Source organism: Apium graveolens, unplaced genomic scaffold, assembly GCF_009905375.1.
Source record: "Apium graveolens cultivar Ventura unplaced genomic scaffold, ASM990537v1 ctg4271, whole genome shotgun sequence".
In the NCBI taxonomy this organism is placed as follows: domain Eukaryota; kingdom Viridiplantae; phylum Streptophyta; class Magnoliopsida; order Apiales; family Apiaceae; genus Apium; species Apium graveolens.
The window spans coordinates 35,082-59,620 of record NW_027418468.1 but is presented as its reverse complement, the minus strand read 5'-3'; the positions used below and the strand labels follow the sequence as shown (position 1 = coordinate 59,620).

The following is a 24,539-nucleotide window of genomic DNA, read 5'->3' as shown; positions in this document are numbered from 1 at the left end:
TGGATTAAATTATTCCAATTTATATTGAAGAACTCAACATAAAATTAGAATAGATTTTATATCAAAAAAAAATTTATCTTTTACTTAAGAATTTTGTATTTGATCTTGAACCTATATATTCATATATAGATATATATATATATATATAATATATATATACGTGCATGCAAACTGTCTTTAACTACAAAATTACAAATAAATAAATAAATAAATAAAACTCATACAAAACTTTGGTTAACACATATAACTTAAATTAAAATACAATTACATATATTTACGACAATTAGTTTTAAATATTCATAAAAAGTACGTGTAAATTCATATGTAATAAAGTTCTAATATGGTACAAAGACTATAATCTTACTATATGATACGGAGCTTAGTAGTTACATTTGCAAATCAACTCAAACTCATCGAGCTGCAAACAAGTCAAGTTCTTTTTGAACTGAGTCGAGGTTAATTATTTTTAAAAAATGAAACGAGCTGATCAGAGTTTAACGACCGAAAGAATAGTAATGTTCAATATCGATTAATAAACTTTTTCTTATAATGATATAAACATTATCGATCTACGCCTGTTTCTTAAATATATATATATTTATTTTTGACATCGAGGTTTAAGAATATGTCCAATTTTATTTTACACTGTTTAGAAAATGCTAATTTTAGAAATCGTACATTACTTTTTAAAATATAGATGTCAAAATTTTATTATGTTCTAATATTTTACTAAAATCGGGTGTATCTAAATTACAGGTTATTTAATGATGTTCATGAAATTATGAAAAAATTGAAGACAAATAAATCATGATTACAATGTTTGATAGTTCTCTTATGAAAAAATTAAGCGTTAAATTTCGAAATATGAATGACATTTCCATAATAATTAAATTATTAATAAACGATGAGAAAATATATTTATAAATATTAGTTTTAGTAATAATTTATCATTTGTAATATATATCATTATAAATAATTTATTATAACCGAATTTTAACTGAGTTCGAGCTGATTCCGAGCTAAATTATTACCGAAACCGGACTGAGTTCAAGCGATTTTGATTTTAACGAGCCGAGTACTAGTTTAAAAGAAAAAAGCTCGGCTTCACTCTTTTACTCATCCGAACTCATTTTCATGTTTAAGATCGTTTTGACTAAGGAGACGAGACGAACTGAGTTCACTTAAACGGGCCGATCTCCAGTATTGTTCATAATAACTCTGTTTATTGTAGCCCTACTCTTGAATAACTGTGATATCAAGTTTTTCTTTTGTTGAGGTGGTTAGTGTGTGTGAGCAAATCTTTACAAATTGACATTTGATTGCATCATCAATATTGTGCTAAATTCAAAATTAAACTATTTTAGTTTAGTGACTAAGACTCACGATCCAAAATATTTTTACTTTATTTCTTCTCTAAATATTATTGTATTTTTAATTTATAAAAGACTTGTAGTAGTAGACTCGGTTAAAAACCCAATATTTCACCAAATAAAATCTGAAGGAATAATAATTTGAAAAAAATGTTCAAAAAATATTTTAGTTCATGTCCAAATTCTAAAGAGAACATGTTTTCAAGATCGGCATCCTATGTTTTCAGATTTGAACCATGCTTTTATTAGAGATGCTCGGGAAGGAGAGGGGCAAATGGGAAAATAAAATATGTAGTGGCAGACCAAAGAAAGGAGGAGTAAATGAATGGTAATCTCATGGCTGTAGGAGCAGAGGAGCTAGAACAAGCTTACATTAAGGAATAAAAATGGAGGAATAGGTAGGACAAATATATTGATTAGATGTGAATAAAGTGATTTTTTTTAAAAAAAATTATTAGTTTGGATTCTCATTTTTCATGTGTCTCTTATCAAAACAAACTTATTTAAGGTAAATATACTATTTTTAATTTCATAATGCATTTTAACAATTTCAGATTTCCTCATTGTGATAAATTATCTTCTTTCCTAATATTATTGAATACCAAAAAGAAAAAGCATGTCCTCATTGAAGATTAACTCAACATATATATTTTTTCTTCATAACTCCCACATAAATCATCAATTCTCAAACTTACAATTATAGAAAAGTTAGGAGATATATCATACTGAATTCTAGAGTTTGTTTAGTATTGATCCATTGAATATCAAATGTATAATCATCAAAATTAATAAAACACAAACTAAATAAACTATATATCATAATTTTCAAAATTAAAATAACAAAATTTGAATTAAAATAATAAATGTTATGAACAAAGACTATCAAAAAAGTCAAATTGACCCATGCTTTTAGAGATGGTGAGAGGGGCAAATTGGAAAATGAGGAATGTGTGAGTGGCATCTCCTGGCTAGAACAATCTTTCATGAGGTAATACAAACAAGGAATAGAAATTGAGGAATAAGGGTACAAATATATTAAATTTGAATAAAGTAATTTTTTTCACTAAATTTCATTAGTTTGGATTCTCATTTTTTTCTAAATTTTCATTAGTTTGGATTCTCATTTTAATAAGTAAACTAATTAAAGGTAAATGTACTATTTTTCATTTCTTATTACATTTTAATAATTTAGGATTTCCTCATTATTTGAATTATCTTCTTTCCTATATATTAGTGAATACCGAAAGAAAAAGGTATCTTCCTCATTGAAGATTAACTCAACATATATAATTTTTCTTCATCACTCCCACATATATCAGCAATCCTCAAACTTACAATTACAACTACTATTTTAATTAAACTGCTCTCGGGCAGAATCAACTGCTTAAGCACACTCTCGCGGATCCTCCTTGCCAGCTGAATGTCCTTTGGCATTATTGTCACCCGCTTAGCATGAATTAAACACAAGTTGGCATCATGGAATAGGCCTACCAGGTAGGCCTCCGATGCCTCCTGTAGAGCCAGGACTGCATGGCTCTGGAAACACAAATCACTCTGTAACAACAAATTCACTATTGCAAATTAGAAATAAATTTGGCACATGCCATACACAAGATAAGGTTTCTCTTGGGTAAAGTTATTTGAAAAAATATACTAAAAACTAATTAACCTTAATTCCTTGAGCAATTTCACGTACAAGCCTCTGGAATGGAAGTTTTAATATCAAAAGCTCAGTAGTCTTCTGATACTTACGGATCTCACTACAAGAAATTACTGTATGATTAGCCTTGGGCAACAACCAGGAAATGATGTTTCAATAAATAACATGAATTGATAAATATACCGAAGGGCAACTGTTCCAGGGCGGTATCTATGTGGCTTCCTATAGGCACCAGTTGTTGGAGCACGCATACGAGCAACCTGTGATGGAGAACAAAACACAGAAATGTTAGGAGAAGATATATCAAGTTAGGAGAAGATAGATCATAATGTATTCTATTATAGGCATTTAATAAGATGTAACCTTGTGTGTGAGCGGCTTTCGAGGAACCTTTCCTCCAATAGATTTACGAGCAGTTTGCTTGGTACGAGCCATCTAAAAATAAAATAAGAATGGTTTTCAATCAATACCTTTGATGAATACTATATGACATACATATAATTAGATAGATCAGAATTCCTGGGAAGAAATTTAAATTGTACTTCATATAGAGGAAAAAAATAAAGAGAAATGGTCACTTAATAAATTACCTAGCTATAATTCTTCTTCAAATATTTTGAGGTTTATTTTCTCTTTATCACTTCCTAGTGGATGTATATAAAAGTTTGAAGAACAAATGGGGAGGGGGAAACTGTTTTTATATATGGGGCAGGGGAATTATGTTTTGATTTAACAGTTACAAGTTGCTAATGATGTGCTTAGTAGTTTCTACATGAATTGACGGCTCTTAAGTGTAGTTTTGTGAGTTCCCCCCCTCCATCTGACGTCTATAATCAATCTTAAAGGTAGGTGCGGATCATAAATCCTACTCAACGTGTTCTTATTGGAGTGTTCAAAAATTTTGGATCGAGGATCTTTTATAGATAAAATGGTAATAATTCTAAAATTAATAAAAATCTAGATGATTGTGTGCAAAATATGCAAAGATTTAAAAAGAATATATTAATTTCTAAAAATAAGAGTAGATTTTTACAAATGGGCTTACTAATAACTAGACTAAATTCACCCGACTAATCACACTCGACCAATAAATTTTGATTATAAAATCCAGTACAAATTATGTACAAACTTTTTTGGTTATTACATATATCACTCGAATTTAACATCATTTAACAATAAATGAGTAAATTTTGATTATTACATATATCACTTGAATTTAACATCATTTAACAATAAATGAGTAAAATTTTTAAAAATATTTACTATATACGTACAACATTTTCATAAAATTTCATAATTTATGAAAAAGTTGCAAAAATTTCTACGAAAGTCTCATATTTTCTTATAGCTATGCTCAACAAATACATAACTAGAGTTCAAACTCGTGTGTGTTAAACAATAGTTATGCATGTGTTGAATTCATATCATATATAATTTTAAATTGGTATTATTAATAAAATCAAAATAAATTAACAATATTTTATAATTTCTGTACCTAATATTTTTTGGGTGAACTAATTTAGTATTGGCGAATGAGAAGGATATCGAAGAAATAAATTACATTTATTTATTATAATTTAAGTTATTAGTGAATAAATGATGTTTAACCCGTGTTATATAAGTAGAATCAAAAAAATTGTTATCTTGTACTTAAGAATTTTGTATTTGATCTTAAACATATATATTCATATATAGATATATATATATATAGGTGCATGCAAACTGTCTTTAACTACAAAATTAAAAAAAATAAAAAAATAAAACTCATATAAAACTTTGGTTAACACATTATAACTTAAATTAAAATACAATTACATATATTTTACGACAATTAATTTTAAATATTCATAAAAGCACGTGTAAATTCATATGTAATAAAGTTCTAATATGGTACAAAGACTATAATCTTACTATATGATACGGAGCTTAGTAGTTACATTTGCAAATCAAATCAAACTCATCGAGCTGCAAACAAGTCAAGTTCTTTCTGAACCGAGCTGAGGTTAATTATTTTTAAAAAGTGAAACGAGATGATCAGAGTTTAACGACCGAAAGAATAGTAATGTTCAATATTGATTAATAAACTTAAATCTATATATATTTATTTTTGACGTCGAGGTTTAAGAATATGTACAATCTTATTTTACACTATTTAGAAAATGCTAATTTTAGAAATCGTAAATTACTTTTTAAAATATAGATGTCAAAATTTTATTATGTTCTAATATTTTACTAAAATCGGGTGTATGTAAATTACAGGTTATTTAATGATGTTCATGAAATTATGAAAAAATTGGAGACAAATAAATCATGATTACGATGTTTGATAGTTCTCTTATGAAAAAATTAAGCGTTAAATTTCGAAATATGAACGAATTTCCATAATAATTAAATTATTAATAAACGACGAGAAAATATTTATAAATATATTAGTGATTAGTAATAATTTATCATTTGTAATATATATCATTATAAATAATTTATTATCAGAATTTTAACTGAGTTCGAGCTATTCCGAGCTAAATTATTACCGAAACCGGACTGAATCCAAGCGATTTCGAGTTTAACGAGCCGAGTACTAGTTTAAAAGAAAAAAGCTCGGCTTCACTCTTTTACTCATCCGAACTCATTTTCATGTTTAAGATCGTTTTGACTAAGGAGACGAGACGAACTGAGTTCACTTAAACGAGCCGATCTCCACTATTGTTCATAGCTAACTCTGTTTATTTATAGCTAACTCTGTTTATTTATCGCCCTACTCATGAATAACTGTGGTATCAAGTTTTTCTGTTGTTGAGGTGGTTAGTGTGTGAACAAATCTTTATAAATTGACATTTGATTGCATCATCAATATTGTGCTAAATTCAAAATTAAACTATTTAAGTTTACTAACTAAGACTCACGATCCATAATTTTTTACTTTATTTATTCTCTAAATATTATTGTATTTTTATATTTATAAAAGACTAGTAGTAGTAGACTCGGTCAAAAACCCAATATTTCACCAAATAAAATCTGAAGGAATAATAATTTGAAAAAAAATGTTCAAAAAATATTTTAGTTTATGTCCAAATTCTAAAGACAACATATGTTTTCAAGATCGGCATCCTATGTGTTCAGATTTGAACCATGCTTCTATTAGAGATGCTGGTGTAGGAGAGGGGCAAATGGAAAAATAAGAAATGTAGTGGCAGACCAAAGAAAGGAGGAGTAAATGAATGGTGTCTCATGGTTGTACAGAAGAGGAGCTATAACAAGCTTACAATAAGGAATAAAAATGGAGGAATAGGTGGGACAAATATATTGATTAGATGTGAATAAAGTGATTTGTTTTAAAAAAAAATTATTAGTTTGGATTCTCATTTTTCATGTGTCTCTTATCAAAACAAACTTATTTAAGGTAAATATACTATTTTTAATTTCATAATACGTTTTAACAATTTCAGATTTCCTCATTGTGATAAATTATCTTTTTTCCTAATATTATTGAATACCAAAAGGAAAAAGCATGTTCCTCATTGAAGATTAACTCAACATATATATTTTTTTCTTCATAACTCCCACTATAAATCATCAATCCTCAAACTTACAATTATAGAAAAGTTAGGAGAAGAGAGATGATACTGGATTCTATTATAGGCATTAATAAGATATGTAATCTTGTGTGCCAGCTGCTTTCTCTTAGCCTTTCATCCACTAGATTTACTAGGGGGTTTTGTTTGGTATTAGCCATCTACAAATAAATAAGAATGGTTTTCAATCAATACCTCTTATGAATACTAAATGACATACAAATAATTAGATAGATCAAAATGCCTAGAAGAACTTTAAACTATACTTCATATACAGGAAAAAAATTAAAAGAGAAATAATCACTTAAATTACCTAGTTATAATTCTTCTTCAAATATTTTGATATTTATTCTTGTTTATCACTTTCTAATGAAGATGAATATAAAAGTTTGAACGAATAAATGGGGATGGGGAAACCTCCATCTAACGGTCTATAATCAATCTTAAAGCTAGGGTAGGGATCATAAACTCCATTCGATCAACGTGTTTTTATTGGAGTCTTCAAAAATATTTGGATTGTGATCTTTTTTTAATAAAAAGGTAATAATTCTAAAATTATAGAAAATAAGATGATTGTGTGCAAAACATACTAAGATTTATACATGGTACAAGTTTTGTTGGTTATTACATATATCACTTGAGTTTAACATCATTTAATAATAAATGAGTAAAATTTTGAAAAACATTTATTTATACATACAACATTTTTAGAATATTTCATAATTTATTAAAAAATTGCAAAACTTTTCTACGAAATTATGATATTTTCTTATAGCTAGTGCTCAAAAAATACATAACTAGAGTTGCCCGCAAGGGTTGGCTCAGTTGGTTAAAGAGAGGAAAACTAACCTCTTGGTCACAGGTTCGAATCCCACGGGAGGAGAATCTATGATTACACCTCCCGATCCAGAGCCTGTCGCTTAAATGCGTTTACCTTGGTTCACCGTGGTTTGCAAGGCTATTACGGTGAACCCGTAGGGTTTAGCCGGTGCGCACACCGAAGGGTAGCGGCTGCGGTGTACCTACGATAAAAAAACTACATAACTAGAGTTCACATTTGTTTGTATTAAAGAAATAGTTATACATGTGTTCAATTCATATAATATATAAAATTTTAGATTGGTATTATTAAGAAATGATAATAAATTAACAATATTTCATAATTTTGTACCCAATGGGTGATAGATAAAGAAAATTGAGAAAGTATATAACACTAATTAAAATAAATTAGTAACGGCTAAGCACACATATATATTAAAGAAATGATTTTTTTAATAAAATAAAATATCATATTACAATACAAGAAAAAACGGGTATTTCCTACCGAGGAATTGGTAGGAAATGCCCCAAAAATCGATAGGAAATGATGAAATTCCTAGGTGGAAATAACATCGGTGAGAAATGAGTATGATCACAGTGAACGTGGCCCCACATGATGATTTGGACAGCCACATGTCGAGGACCCACATGCCAAGTAAGACGTGAATTCTTCAAGAAGTTGTAGGAGATGAAGCATACTTGTGGTTTGACTGGGTACTTGTGGTTTCTCTACACCCGTGTAGACATTGATATCCTGATGATGCTGCTCTGAAAGCTGGAATAAAGTATCTAAATTATCTATTTTTGGTTCATCATCTGTCATGCTCCCACTCTTAATACTCATAGGGCTTATGAATGGAATCACTCTTGGGACTACCAAATGAAAAGATCTCTCTGGAATCTGCTCAGACTTTAGTTGATCATTCTGTTCATTTGGTTTCTAATTCTGATATGAAAGCGTCTATCAATGCTACAACAGTTTTAGTTAAAGGATTGCATTCTTCTGTCTCTACACTCAAGAAAGATAATGTTGATCTTAGAGAAAATATTGTTGATTTTTCAGTGATTATTAAAGGAACAACGAACATAATGGCTTGATCAAGAGGATGTTCAGTATGGAAGCTAAGCAGGATCAAATTTCTGAGAAGCTCGCAGCTCTGGAAGCAAGTCAGACTATAACAAATTCTAAGTTGGATGTTATTCTCTCTCTTCTACAAAGTCTAGATGCCAAAAAGGGGGAGATAGTACCAAAGACAAAGTGTCAACCTGAATCAGTTTTGAAGAGAATACCAATTCCGATGATGGTAATAAGCAAGCAAAGAAGACCTCTGATGTTGTGATAGTTTAAACTGGAACTGGAATTCAAAATCAAAACTACACAGTCAACTCAAGTCTCTAAGGGTAGATCACATGGATCTAATTTAGAAGCTGCTCGTGTTACTCCAAGTTCAATTCCTGACAACAAAGAAACAAGTTCTGATTCTTTTCCTGACACTGATAGAGTGATAGTAACTCCTCATTATGTTAAAATTGAAGAAGAAGAAATTCTATTTCGAGTGGATTTAGAGATTCTTTCTGCTTATTGTGAAGCCTTTAATGCTGAAAACTTTAAGGAAGAAGAAATGTTTTTGACAGAGATAAAAGAGCACGGGAAGAAAAATCAGAATTGCTGTTGATAAAGCAAATCAAGCATACAGGAACATGCGTAAAAGACCTCAAATGAATAGATGGAGGAGTATAGATAAGAAGATGTTACATGAAATAGCAGAAAGAAAAGCTCAAGTATTTCCAAAAATCAAGAACCAATATAAACTCTTGCTGATAGTCCTGGTCAGGAAGTAATTGTTGATCATCTGGAAAGATTAAAGTTGTGAAGATTATACTTGACAAACATGATGGTTCAGAACCTGAACAGAAGATCTTACTCTTATTGCAAAATGATCAAATTCAAGTTCTTTCACTTGATGAACTGATGATCATGTCAACAAAGGAACTGAAATACATTCACTATTTGCTAAGAGGTTGAAGATGAAACTTCAAGGTTATGGTCGAACATGATTCTTGCCAATATCAGAAAAAAGATACTGGATGATGCTCAATATTAATTTGGATCATATATTCCCACATACATAAATTTCAAAAGGCAAGAAGTCAATATGACGAAAGGAGGAGCTATTATTGAAAATGTTCTTACACAGACAAAAAACCATGAATCCTGATGGTTCTAATGCTTGTTATGTGACCACTGGACGAGTTGATGATTGCAAGAATTCCCATCATAAACTTAAGGGCTTCTATCTATCAACTGTCAATTAATCTGGATATGGGAAAAAACTAGAATATCAGATTAGAAGAGATATTGTTGAAAAAGTTTGATGATAGATTTAAAGTTTTTGTTCAAAGATACTGTAGAGTTTATCAATAAATATAAAAATTAAAGTCTAAAATACAGTATGCTTTATACTCTACAATTTATCTCTTTGGTTTTTGGCACTAGACATTACTTTGAAATTTATGCTTATTCTGCAAAACATAAATTGGCGGAGAAATTTTAATAATTATCTATGTCAGGGATCGATTTATCAAGGCGTCAAGATCTGAGAGAGGAATTAGAATATGTTAAGCCAATCAGGATCTGTTTGACAGTCAGGATATGGCAAGCCGTCAGGATAAGATTACAGTCAGGATCTGAGTGGATAAGTCAATTCTGCGAGATAAATCATGAGGTGCTGATTTGTAGGATCGTAATTGATTTAGATATGTATAGAAAGTAGAAGAGTTATACCGTAACATATCTTGTATTTGATAGGGATTGATTGTAGCTATGTAGTATATAAACACAGAACATGTTAACACTTTATGTGTGGTGCTTAACTCGAGTATTCGCATAAATATTATCATGGTCAGTTTCCTGCATGTGAATGCCCTGGTTATGAAGTCAAAAACAAATTACCATTGCCTCCTCAAGTTTTTCTTGTTTAGCCTGGACATGTCCATCTTTTCACTATAGTTGATAAAGTCCATGAATTCAACCAATTCCTGAGTTGTGGCAGCTTCAACAAAGTTGTCTATAGGAATACACAGGACCTTGTTGATGTCCTCGGCATTGAACTCCGCAGAAATACCCCTAATTGTACGGTTAACCATTATGAAAACTGCTTGATTCTCATGAACAACGGTGTTCATGACTACAGTGCTCCAGAAATCGTTCAAGACATCCAGGTAGAGCTCTGGGTTTACAGGTAATCCTCCTGAAATATAGGAATCAGAAATGAACTTGACAAAGCACTTAAAGTATCAGGTTCTTGAGTTGGATCCACAAAAGCCAGATAATTGGTTCCATCCTTGGAAATAACAGTTCTCATATTGTTAGCAACCATTAAAGAGTTTGCGTTTTAGTGGGTAAGTGATTTGAGAAAGAAAAAGTTGAAACGAAAGAGATTGGTGAAATTTTGCAGAAACTAGGTCAATTGAGATCTCAAAAGCGTAAAGAGGGGTTATGTCGAGATGTCTGGGTATTTATAGGGTAGAGATGTGACTTGTCAAAAAGTGAATAATGAACTGTTAATATTTGCTTGTAGAGAAGTCTCATGACCTATAGAGAACTCAAGTACAGATGTCACTTTCTTGACTCTTATCGAGAACTAGATAGTGACTTATCGAGATGTTGTACAAATACCCAGTTTGTCCTTATTGGATTAATTATTCCAATTTATATTGAAGAACTCAACATAAAATTAGAATAGATGTTATATCAAAAAAAAATTTATCTTGTACTTAAGAATTTTGTATAGATCTTGAACCTATATATTCATATATAGATAGATATATATATATATATACGTGCATGCAAACTGTCTTTAACTACAAAATTACAAAAAAATAAATAAATAAAACTCATACAAAACTTTGGTAACGCATATATAACTTAAATTAAAATACAATACATATATTTACGATAATTAATTTTAAATATTCATAAAAAGTACGTGTAAATTCATATGTAATAAAGTTCTAATATGGTACAAAGACTATAATCTTACCATATGATACGGAGCTTAGTAGTTACATTTGCAAATCAACTCAAACTCATCGAGCTGCAAACAAGTCAAGTTCTTTTTGAACCGAGCCGGGTTTAATTATTTTTAAAAAAATGAAACGAGCTGATCAGAGTATAACGACCGAAAGAATAGTAATGTTCAATATGGATTATTAAACTTTTTCTTATAATGATATAAACATTATCGATCTACACTTGTTTTTTCAATCTATATATATTTATTTTTGACATCGAGGTTTAAGAATATGTTCAATTTTATTTTACACTGTTTAGAAAATGCTAATTTTAGAAATCGTACATTATTTTTTAAAATATAGATGTCAAAATTTTATTATGTTCTAATATTTTACTAAAATCGGGTGTATGTAAATTACAGGTTATTTAATGATGTTCATGAAATTATGAAAAAATTGGAGACAAATAAATCATGATTAAAATGTTTGATAGTTCTCTTATGAAAAAATTAAGCGTTAAATTTTGAAATATGAACGACAATTTCCATAATAATTAAATTATTAATAAACGACGAGAAAAATATATTTATAAATATATTAGTGATTAGTAATAATTTATCATTTGTAATATATATCATTATAAATAATTTATTATAACAGAATTCTAACTGAGTTCGAGCTGATTCCGAGCTAAATTATTACCGAAACCGGACTAGTCCAAGCGATTTCGAGTTTAATGAGCCGAGTACTAGTTTAAAAGAAAAAAGCTCGGCTTCACTCGTTTACTCATCCGAACTCATTTTCATGTTTAAGATCGTTTTAACTAAGGAGACGAGACGAACTGAATTCACTTAAACGAGCCGATCTCCAGTGTTGTTCATAATAACTCTGTTTATTTGTAGCCCTACTCATGAATAACTATGGTATCAAATTTTTCTTTTGTTGAGGTGGTTAGTGTGTGTGAGCAAATATTTACAAATTGACATTTGATTGCATGAGCAATATTGTGCTAAATTCAAAATTAAACTATTTAAGTTTACTAACTAAGACTCACGATCCAAAATATTTTTATTTTATTTCTTCTCTAATTATTATTGTATAATTAAATTTATAAAAGACTGCTAGTAGTAGACTCGGTGAAAAACCCAATATTTCGTCAAATGAAATCTGAAGGAATAATAATTTGAAAAAAATGTTCAAAAAATATTTTAGTTCATGTCTAAATTCTAAAGACAACATATGTTTTCAAGTTCGGCATCCTATGTTTTCATATTTGAACCATGCTTCTATTAGAGATGCTGGTGTACGAGAGGGGAAAATGGGAAAATAAGAAATATGTAGTGGAAGACCAAAGAAAGGAGGAGTAAATGAATGGTGTCTCATGGCTGTAGGAGAAGAGGAGCTAGAACAAGCTTACAATAAGGAATAAAAATGGAGGAATAGGTGGGACAAATATATTGATTAAATATGAATAAAGTGATTTGTTTTAAAAAAAATTATTACTTTGGATTCTCATTTTTCATGTGTCTCTTATCAAAATAAACTTATTTAAGGTAAATATACTATTTTTAATTTCATAATACATTTTAACAATTTCAGCTTTCCTCATCATTGTGATAAATTATCCTCTTTCCTAATATTTCTGAATACCAAAAGGAAAAAGCTTGTCCTCATTGAAGATTAACTCAACATATATATTTTTTCTTCATAACTCCCACATAAATCATCAATCCTCAAGCTTACAATTATAGAAAAGTTAGGAGAAGATAGATCATACGAATTCTATTATAGGCATTTAATAAGATATGTAACCTTGTGTGCCAGCTGCTTTCTATTAACCTTTCATCCACTAGATTTACTAGGGGGTTTGCTTGGTATCAGCCATCTACAAATAAAATAAGAATGGTTTTCAATCAATACCTCTTATGAATACTAAATGACATACAAATAAATAGATAGATCAAAATGCCTAGGAAGAACTTTAAACTGTACTTCATATACAGGAAAAAATTAAAAGAGAAATAATCACTTAAATTACCTAGTTATAATTCTTCTTCAAATATTTTGAGATTTATTTCTTGTTTATCACTTCCTAATGAAGATGTATATAAAAGTTTGAAGGAACAAATGGGGATGGGAAAACCTCCATCTGACCGTCTATAATCAATCTTAAAGCTAGGGTAGGGATTATTTCTTTGGATTCTCATTTTTCATGTGTCTCTTATGAAAACAAACTTATTTAAGATAAATATACTATTTTTAATTTCATAATACATTTTAACAATTTTAGATTTCCTCATTGTCATAAATTATCCTCTTTCCTAATATTATTGAATACCAAAAGGAAAAAACATGTCCTTGTTGAAGATTAACTCAACATATATATTTTTTCTTCATAACTCCCACATAAATCATCAATCCTCAAACTTACAATTATAGAAATGTTAGGAGAAGATAGATCATATTGAATTCTATTATAGGCAATAAGGTCATAGAATTCTATTATAGGCATTTAATAAAATATGTAACCTTGTGTGCCGGTGGCTTTCTCTTAACCTTTCATCCACTAGATTTACTGGGGGATTTGCTTGGTATTAGCCATCTACAATAAGGAATAAAAATGGAGGAATAGGTGGGACAGATATATTGATTAGTTCGATGTGAAGAAAGTGAATTTTTTTAAAAAAAGTTATTTGTTTGGATTCTCAATTTTCATGTGTCTCTTATCAAAACAAACTTATTTAAGGTAAATATACTATTTTTAATTTCATAATACATTTTAACAATTTCAGATTTTCTCATTGTGATAAATTATCCTCTTTCCTAATATTATTGAATACCAAAAAGAAAAAGCATGTCCTCATTGAAGATTAACTCAACATATATATTTTTTCTTCATAATTCCCACATTAATCATCAATCCTCAAACTTACAATTATAGAAAAGTTAGGAGAAGATAGATCATATTGAATTCTAGAGTTTGTTTAGTTATTGATCCGTTGAATATCAAATTGATAATCATCAAAATTAATAAAACATAAACTAAATAAACAATATATCATAATTTTCAAAATTAAAATAGAAAAATTTGAATTAAAATAATAAATGTTATGAACAAAGACTATCAAAAAAGTCAGAATTGACCCATGCTTTTAGAGATGGTGAGAGGGGCAAATTGGAAAATGAGGAATGTGTGGGTGGCATCTCCCGGCTAGAACAATCTTTCAGGAGGTGATACATACAACAAGGAATAAAAATTGAGGAATATGGGTACATTTTAATAATTTAGGATTTCCTTATTATTGTGAATTATCTTCTTTCCTAATATTAGTGAATACCAAAAGAAAAAGGTATCATCATCATTGAAGATTAACTCACCATATATAATTTTTCTTCATCACTCCCACATATATCAGCAATCCTCAAACTTACAATTACAACTACTATTTTAATTACACTGCTCTCCGGCAAAATCAACTGCTTAAGCACACTCTCCGCCGATCCTCCTTGCCAGCTGAATGTCCTTTGGCATTATTGTCACCCGCTTAGCATGAATTGAACACAAGTTGGCATCATGGAATAGGCCTACCAGGTAGGCCTCCGATGCCTCCTGTAGAGCCAGGACTGCATGGCTCTGGAAACGCAAATCACTCTGTAACAACAAATTCACTATTGCAAATTAGAAATAAATTTGGCACATGAGATACACAAAGATAAGGTTTCTCTTGGGTAAAGTTATTTGAAAAAATATACTAAAAACTAATTAACCTTAATTCCTTGAGCAATTTCACGTACAAGCCTCTGGAATGGAAGTTTTAATATCAAAAGCTCAGTAGTCTTCTGATACTTACGGATCTCACTACAAGAAATTACAGTATGATTAGCCTTGGGCAACAACCAGGAAATGATGTTTCAATAAATAACATGAATTGATAAATATATACCGAAGGGCAACTGTTCCAGGGCGGTATCTATGTGGCTTCCTATAGGCACCAGTTGTTGGAGCACGCATACGAGCAACCTGTGATGGAGAACAAAACACAGAAATGTTAGGAGAAGATATATCAAGTTAGGAGAAGATAGATCATAATGTATTCTATTATAGTCATTTAATAAGATGTAACCTTGTGTGTGAGCTGCTTTCAAGGAACATTTCCTCCACTAGATTTACTAGCAGTTTGCTTGGTACGAGCCATCTAAAAATAAAATAAGAATGGTTTTCAATCAATACCTTTGATGAATATATGACATACATATAATTAGATAGATAGATTTCATGGGAAGAACTTTAAACTGTACTTCATATAGAGGAAAAAAATAAAGAGAAATGGTCACTTAATAAATTACCTAGCTATAATTCTTCTTCAAATATTTTGAGGTTTATTTTCTCTTTATCACTTCCTAGTGAAGATGTATATAAAAGTTTGAAGAACAAATGGGGAGGGGGAAACTCTTTTTATATATGGGGCAGGGGGATTATGTTTTGATTTAACAGTTACAAGTTGCTCATGATGTGCTTAGTAGTTTCTACATGAATTGACGGCTCTTAAGTGTAGTTTTGTGAGTTCCCCGCCCCTCCATCTGACGGTCTATAATCAATCTTAAATGTAGGTGCGGATCATAAATCCTACTCAATGTGTTCTTATTGGAGTGTTCAAAAAATTTTGGATCGAGGATCTTTTATAGATAAAATGGTAACAATTCTAAAATTAATAAAAATCTAGATGATTGTGTGCAAAATATGCAAAGATTTAAAAAAAAATATTTTAATTTCTAAAAATAATAGAAGATTTTAACAAATGGGCTTACTAATAACTAGACTAAATTAACCCGAGTAATCACACTCGACCAATAAATTTTGATTATAAAATCCGGTACAAACTTTTTATGTACAAACTTTTTTGGTTATTACATATATTACTGGAATTTAACATCATTTAACAATAAATGAGTAAATTTTGGTTATTACATATATCACTTAAATTTAACATCATTTAACAATAAATGAGTAAAATTTTTATAAACATTTACTATATACGTACAACATTTTTATAACATTTCATAATTTATGAAAAAGTTGCAAAAATTTCTACGAAAGTCTCATATTTTCTTATAGCTATGCTCAACAAATACATAACTAGAGTTCAAACTCGTGTGTGTTAAACAATAGTTATGCATGCGTTGAATTCATATCATATATAATTTTAAATTGGTATTATTAATAAAATTAAAATAAATTAACAATATTTTATAATTTTTGTACCCAATAGTTTTTGGGTGAACTGATAAAGAAAATTGAAAAGTATATAACATTAATTTAATAAAATTTTAGTAATGACTAAGCACACTTCTATATTAAAGAAATAAACTTTTGGTTTTTTGAAGAAAAATAAAATATCATATTATGTGCCCTAATTTAATACTGGCGAATGAGAAGGATATCGAAGAAATAAATTATATTTATTTATTAAAATTTAAGTTATTAGTGAATAAATGATGTTTAACCCGGGTTATATAAGTAGAATCAAAAAAACTGTAATCTTGTACTTAAGAATTTTGTATTTGATCTTGAACCTATATATTCATATATTGATATATATATATAGGTGCATGCAAACTGTCTTTATCTACAAAATTACAAAAAAATAAATAAATAAAACTCATATAAAACTTTGGTTAACACGTATATAAGTTAAATTAAAATACATTTACATAAATTTACGATAATTAATTTTAAATATTCATAAAAAGTACGTGTAAATTCATATGTAATAAAGTTCTAATATGGTACAAAGACTATAATCTTACTATATGATACGGAGCTTAGTAGTTACATTTGCAAATCAAATCAAACTCATCGAGCTGCAAACAAGTCAAGTTCTTTCTGAACCGAGCCGAGGTTAATTATTTTTAAAAAAATGAAACGAGATGATCAGAGTGTAACGACCGAAAGAATAGTAATGTTCAATATTGATTAATAAACTTTTTCTTATAATGATATAAACATTATCGATCTACACTTGTTTCTTAAATCTATATATATTTATTTTTGACGTCGAGGTTTAAGAATATGTCCAATTTTATTTTACACTGTTTAGAAAATGTTAATTTTAGAAATCGTACATTACTTTTTAAAATATAGATGTCAAAATTTTATTATGTTCTAATATTTTACTAAAATCGGGTGTATCTAAATTACAGGTTATTTAATGATGTTCATGAAATTATGAAAAAATTGAAGACAAATAAATCATGATTACAATGTTTGATAGTTCTCTTATGAAAAAATTAAGCGTTAAATTTCGAAATATGAACGACATTTCCATAATAATTAAATTATTAATAAACGACGAGAAAAATATATTTATAAATATATTAGTGATTAGTAATAATTTATCATTTGTAATATATATCATTATAAATAATTTATTATAACAGAATTTTAACTGAGTTCGAGCTGATTCCGAGCTAAATTATTACCGAAACCGGACTGAGTTCAAGCGATTTTGATTTTAACGAGCCGAGTACTAGTTTAAAAGAAAAAAGCTCGGCTTCACTCTTTTACTCATCCGAACTCATTTTCATGTTTAAGATCGTTTTGACTAAGGAGACGAGACGAACTGAGTTCACTTAAACGGGCCGATCTCCAGTATTGTTCTACTCTTGAATAACTGTGATATCAAGTTTTTCTTTTGTTGAGGTGGTTAGTGTGTGTGAGCAAATCTTTACAAATTGACATTTCATTGCATCATCAATATTGTGCTAAATTCAAAATTAAACTATTTAAGTTTACTGACTAAGACTCACGATCCAAAATATTTTTACTTTATTTCTTCTCTAAATATTATTGTATTTTTATATTTATAAAAGACTTGTAGTAGTAGACTCGGTTAAAAACCCAATATTTCACCAAATAAAATCTGAAGGAATAATAATTTGAAAAAAATGTTCAAAAAATATTTTAGTTCATGTCCAAATTCTAAAGAGAACATATGTTTTCAAGATCGGCATCCTATGTTTTCAGATTTGAACCATGCTTCTATTAGAGATGCTTCGGGTAGGAGAGGGGCAAATGGGAAAATAAGAAATATGTAGTGGCAGACCAAAGAAAGGAGGAGTAAATGAATGGTAATCTCATGGCTGTAGGAGCAGAGGAGCTAGAACAAGCTTACATTAAGGAATAAAAATGGAGGAATAGGTAGGACAAATATATTGATTAGATGTGAATAAAGTGATTTGTTTTAAAAAAAATTATTAGTTTGGTTTCTCATTTTTCATGTGTCTCTTAACAAAACAAACTTATTTAAGGTAAATATACTATTTTTAATTTCATAATGCATTTTAACAATTTCAGATTTCCTCATTGTGATAAATTATCTTCTTTCCTAATATTATTGAATACCAAAAAGAAAAAGCATGTCCTCATTGAAGATTAACTCAACATATATATTTTTTCTTCATAACTCCCACATAAATCATCAATTCTCAAACTTACAATTATAGAAAAGTTAGGAGATATATCATACTGAATTCTAGAGTTTGTTTAGTATTGATCCGATTGAATATCAAATGTATAATCATCAAAATTAATAAAACACAAACTAAATAAACTATATATCATAATTTTCAAAATTAAAATAACAAAATTTGAATTAAAATAATAAATGTTATGAACAAAGACTATCAAAAAAGTCAAATTGACCCATGCTTTTAGAGATGGTGAGAGGGGCAAATTGGAAAATGAGGAATGTGTGAGTGGCATCTCCTGGCTAGAACAATCTTTCATGAGGTAATACATACAACAAGGAATAGAAATTGAGGAATAAGGGTACAAATATATTAAATTTGAATAAAGTAATTTTTTTCACTAAATTTCATTAGTTTGGACTCTCATTTTTTTCTAAATTTTCATTAGTTTGGATTCTCATTTTAATAAGTAAACTAATTAAAGGTAAATGTACTATTTTTCATTTCTTATTACATTTTAATAATTTAGGATTTCCTCATTATTTGAATTATCTTCTTTCTTAATATTAGTGAATACCGAAAGAAAAAGGTATCTTCCTCATTGAAGATTAACTCAACATATATAATTTTTCTTCATCACTCCCACATATATCAGCAATCCTCAAACTTACAATTACAACTACTATTTTAATTAAACTGCTCTCGGGCAGAATCAACTGCTTAAGCACACTCTCCGCGGATCCTCCTTGCCAGCTGAATGTCCTTTGGCATTATTGTCACCCGCTTAGCATGAATTAAACACAAGTTGGCATCATGGAATAGGCCTACCAGGTAGGCCTCCGATGCCTCCTGTAGAGCGAGGACTGCATGGCTCTGGAAACGCAAATCACTCTGCAACAAATTCACTATTGCAAATTAGAAATAAATTTGGCACATGCCATACACAGAGATAAGGTTTCTCTTGGGTAAAGTTATTTGAAAAAAATATACTAAAAACTAATTAACCTTAATTCCTTGAGCAATTTCACGTACAAGCCTCTGGAATGGAAGTTTTAATATCAAAAGCTCAGTAGTCTTCTGATACTTACGGATCTCACTACAAGAAATTACTGTATGATTAGCCTTCGGCAACAACCAGGAAATGATGTTTCAATAAATAACATGAATTGATAAATATATACCGAAGGGCAACTGTTCCAGGGCGGTATCTATGTGGCTTCCTATAGGCACCAGTTGTTGGAGCACGCATACGAGCAACCTGTGATGGAGAACAAAACACAGAAATGTTAGGAGAAGATATATCAAGTTAGGAGAAGATAGATCATAATATATTCTATTATAGGCATTTAATAAGATGTAACCTTGTGTGTGAGCGGCTTTCGAGGAACCTTTCCTCCAATAGATTTACGAGCAGTTTGCTTGGTACGAGCCATCTAAAAATAAAATAAGAATGGTTTTCAATCAATACCTTTGATGAATACTATATGACATACATATAATTAGATAGATCAGAATTCCTGGGAAGAAATTTAAATTGTACTTCATATAGAGGAAAAAAATAAAGAGAAATGGTCACTTAATAAATTACCTAGCTATAATTCTTCTTCAAATATTTTGAGGTTTATTTTCTCTTTATCACTTCCTAGTGGATGTATATAAAAGTTTGAAGAACAAATGGGGGGGGGGAAACTGTTTTTATATACGGGGCAGGGGGATTATATTTTGATTTAACAGTTACAAGTTCTAATGATGTGCTTCTTAGTTTCTACATAAATTGACGGCTCTTAAGTGTAGTTTTGTGAGTTCCCCGCCCATCCATCTGACGGTCTATAATCAATCTTAAAGGTAGGTGCGGATCATAAATCCTACTCAACGTGTTCTTATTGGAGTGTTCAAAAATATTTGGATCGAGGATCTTTTATAGATAAAATGGTAATAATTCTAAAATTAATAAAAATCTAGATGATTGTGTGCAAAATATGCAAAGATTTAAAAAGAATATTTTAATTTCTAAAAATAATAGCAGATTTTTACAAATGGGCTTACTAATAACTAGACTAAATTCACCCGAGTAATCACGCTCGACCAATAAATTTTGATTATAAAATCCCGTACAAACTTTTTTATGTACAAACTTTTTTGGTTATTACATATATTACTAGAATTTAACATCATTTAAGAATAAGTGAGTAAATTTTGATTATTACATATATCACTTGAATTTAACATCATTTAACAATAAATGAGTAAAATTTTTAAAAACATTTACTATATACGTACAACATTTTCATAACATTTCATAATTTATGAAAAAGTTGCAAAAATTTCTACGAAAGTCTCATATTTTCTTATAGCTGTGCTCAACAAATACATAACTAGAGTTCAAACTCGTGTGTGTTAAACAATAGTTATGCATGGGTTGAATTCATATCATATATAATTTTAAATTGGTATTATTAATAAAATCAAAATAAATTAACAATATTTTATAATTTTTGTACCCAATATTTTTTGGGTGAACTGATAAAGAAAATTGAAAAGTATATAATATTAATTTAACAAAATTTTAGTAATGACTAAGCACACTTCTATATTAAAGAAATAAACTTTTGGTTTTTTGAAGAAAAATAAAATATTATATTATGTGCCCTAATTTAATATTGGCGAATGAGAATGATATCGAAGAAATAAATTACATTTATTTATTAAAATTTAAGTTATTAGTGAATAAATGATGTTTAACCCGAGTTATATAAGTAGAATCAAAAAAATTGTAATCTTGTACTTAAGAATTTTGTATTTGATCTAAAACCTACATATTCATATATAGATATATATATATATAGGTACATGCAAACTGTCATTAACTACAAAATTACAAAAAAATAAATAAATAAAACTCATATAAAACTTTGGTTAACACATATATAACTTAAATTAAAATACAATTACATAAATTTACGACAATTAATTTTAAATATTCATAAAAAGTACGTGTAAATTCATATGTAATAAAGTTCTAATATGGTACAAAGACTATAATCTTACTATATGATACGGAACTTAGTAGTTACATTTGCAAATCAAATCAAACTCATCGAGCTGCAAACAAGTCAATTTCTTTATGAATCGAGCCGAGGTTAATTATTTTTAAAAAAATGAAACGAGATCATCAGAGTTTAACGACCGAAAGAATAGTAATGTTCAATATTGATTAATAAACTTTTTCTTATAATGATATAAACATTATCAATCTACACTTGTTTCTTAAATTTATATATATTTATTTTTGACGTCGAGGTTTAAGAATATGTCCAATTTTATTTTACACTATTTAGAAAATGCTAATTTTAAAAATCGTACATTACTATTTAAAATATAGATGTCAAAATTTTATTATGTTCTAATATTTTACTAAAATCGGGTGTATGTAAATTACAGGTTATTTAATGATGTTCATGAAATTATGAAAAAATTGGAGACAAATAAATCATGATTACAATGTTTGATACTTCTCTTATGAAAAAATTAAGCGTTAAATTTTGAAATATGAACGACATTTCCATAATAATTAAATTATTAATAAACGACGAGAAAAATATATTTATAAATATATTATTGATTAGTAATAATTTATCAATGATAATATATATCATTATAAATAATTTATTATAACAGAATTTTAACTTAGTTCGAGCTGATTCCGAGCTAAATTATTACCGAAATCGGACTGAGTCCAAGCGATTTCGAGTTTAAATTGTCTATTTTTGGTTCATCATCTGGTCATGCTCCCACTCTTAATACTCATAGGGCTTATGAATGGAATCACTCTTGGGACTACCAAGTGAGAAGATCTCTCTGGAATCTGCTCAGACTTTAGTTGATCATTCTGTTCATTTGGTTTCTAATTCTGATATGAAAGCATCTATCAATGCCACAACAGTTTTAGTTAAAGGATTGCATTCTTCTATGTCTACACTGAAGAAAGATAATGTTGATCTTAGAGAAAATATTGTTGATTTTTCAGTGATTATTAAAGGAATAAAGAAACATAATGGCTTGATCAAGAGGATGTTCTGCATGGAAGCTAAGCAGGATCAAATTTGTGAGAAGCTCGCAGCTCTGGAAGCAAGTCAGACTACAACAAATTCTAAGTTGGATGTTATTCTCTCTCTTCTACAAAGTCTAGATGCCCAAAAGGGGGAGATAGTACCAAAGATAAAGTGTCAACCTGAATCAGTTTCGAGGAGAATACCAATTCCAATGATGGTGATAAGCAAGCAAAGAAGTCCTCTGATGTTGTGATAGTTCAAATTGGAACTGGAATTCAAAATCAAACTACACAGTCAACTCAAGTCTCTAAGGGTAGATCACATGGATCTAATTTAGAAGCTGCTCGTGTTACTCCAAGTTCAATTCCTGACAACAAAGAAACAAGTTCTGATTCTTTTCCTGATACTGATAGAGTGATAGTAACTCCTCATTCTGTTAAATTTGAAGAAGAAGAAATTCTATTTCGAGTGGATTTACAGATTTTTTCTGCTTATTGTGAAGCCTTTAATGTTGAAAACTTCAAGGAAGAAGAAATGGTTTTTGACAGAGAAGAAAGAGCACGGGAAGGAAAAATCAGAATTGCTGTTGACAAAGCAAATCAAGCATACAGGAACATGCGTAAAAGACCTGAAATGAATAGATGGAGGAGTAAAGATAAGAAGATGTTACATGAAAGAGCAGAAAGAAAAGCTCAAGTATTTCCAAAAATCAAGAACCAATATAAACTCTTGCTGATAGTCCTGGTCAGGAAGTAATTGTTGATCATCTGGAAAGACTTGAAGTTGTGAAGATTATACTTGACAAACATGATGGTTCAGAACCTGAACCGAAGATCTTACTCTTATTGCAAAATGATCAAATTCAAGTTCTTTCACTTGATAAACTGATGATCATGTCAACAAAGGAACTGAAATACATTCACTATTTGCTAAGAGTTGAAGATGAAACTTCAAGGTTATGGTCAAACATGATTCTTGCCAATATCAGAAAAAAGATACTCGATGATGGTCAATATTAATTTGGATCATATATTCCTATATACATAAATTTCAAAAGGCAAGAAGTCAATACGACGAAAGGAGGAGCTATTATTGAAAATGTTCTTACACAGACACATAACCATGAATCCTGATGGTTCTAATGCTTGTTATGTGACACTGGACGAGTTGATGATTAAAAGAATTCCCATCATAAACTTAAGGGCTTCTATTTATCAACTGTCAAATTAATCTGGATATGGGAAAAACTAGAATATCATATTAGAAGAGATATTGTTTAAAAAGTTTGATGATAGATTTAAAGTTTTTGTTCAAAGATACTGTAGAGTTTATCAATAAATATAAAAATTAAAGTCTAAAATACAGTATGCTTTGTACTCTACAATTTGTCTCTTTGGTTTTTGGCACTAGACATTACTTTGGAATTTATGCTTATTCTGCAAAGCATAAATTGGCGGAGAAATTTTAATAATTATCAATGTCAGGGATCGATTTATCAAGGCGTCAAGATCTGACAGAGGAATTAGGATATGTTAAGCCAATCAGGATTTGTTTGACAGTCAGGATATGTCCTCGGCATTGAACT

The 24,539-nt window shown here is 29.3% G+C and overlaps 2 protein-coding genes and 1 pseudogene across 2 annotated transcripts; all 3 read right to left on the bottom strand.

Annotated features, from left to right (window-relative positions):
* Positions 1–3,030: 3,030 nt before the first annotated feature.
* On the bottom strand, positions 3,031–3,465 carry LOC141701644 (histone H3.3-like). The gene is made up of 3 exons (XM_074505274.1): positions 3,394–3,465; positions 3,214–3,290; positions 3,031–3,130 (listed from the first exon to the last, which is right to left on the bottom strand). The coding sequence occupies exons 1-3, from the start codon at positions 3,463–3,465 to the stop codon at positions 3,031–3,033; spliced, it is 249 nt and encodes an 82-aa protein (XP_074361375.1).
* An 11,377-nt stretch (positions 3,466–14,842) lies between these two features.
* On the bottom strand, positions 14,843–15,631 carry LOC141701641 (histone H3.3-like; annotated as a pseudogene).
* Positions 15,632–19,476: 3,845 nt separating this feature from the next.
* On the bottom strand, positions 19,477–20,335 carry LOC141701643 (histone H3.3-like). Its single transcript, XM_074505273.1, has 4 exons — positions 20,264–20,335; positions 20,084–20,160; positions 19,908–19,998; positions 19,477–19,793 (listed from the first exon to the last, which is right to left on the bottom strand). The coding sequence occupies exons 1-4, from the start codon at positions 20,333–20,335 to the stop codon at positions 19,623–19,625; spliced, it is 411 nt and encodes a 136-aa protein (XP_074361374.1). The 3' UTR covers positions 19,477–19,622.
* Between the last annotated feature and the right edge of the window lie 4,204 nt (positions 20,336–24,539).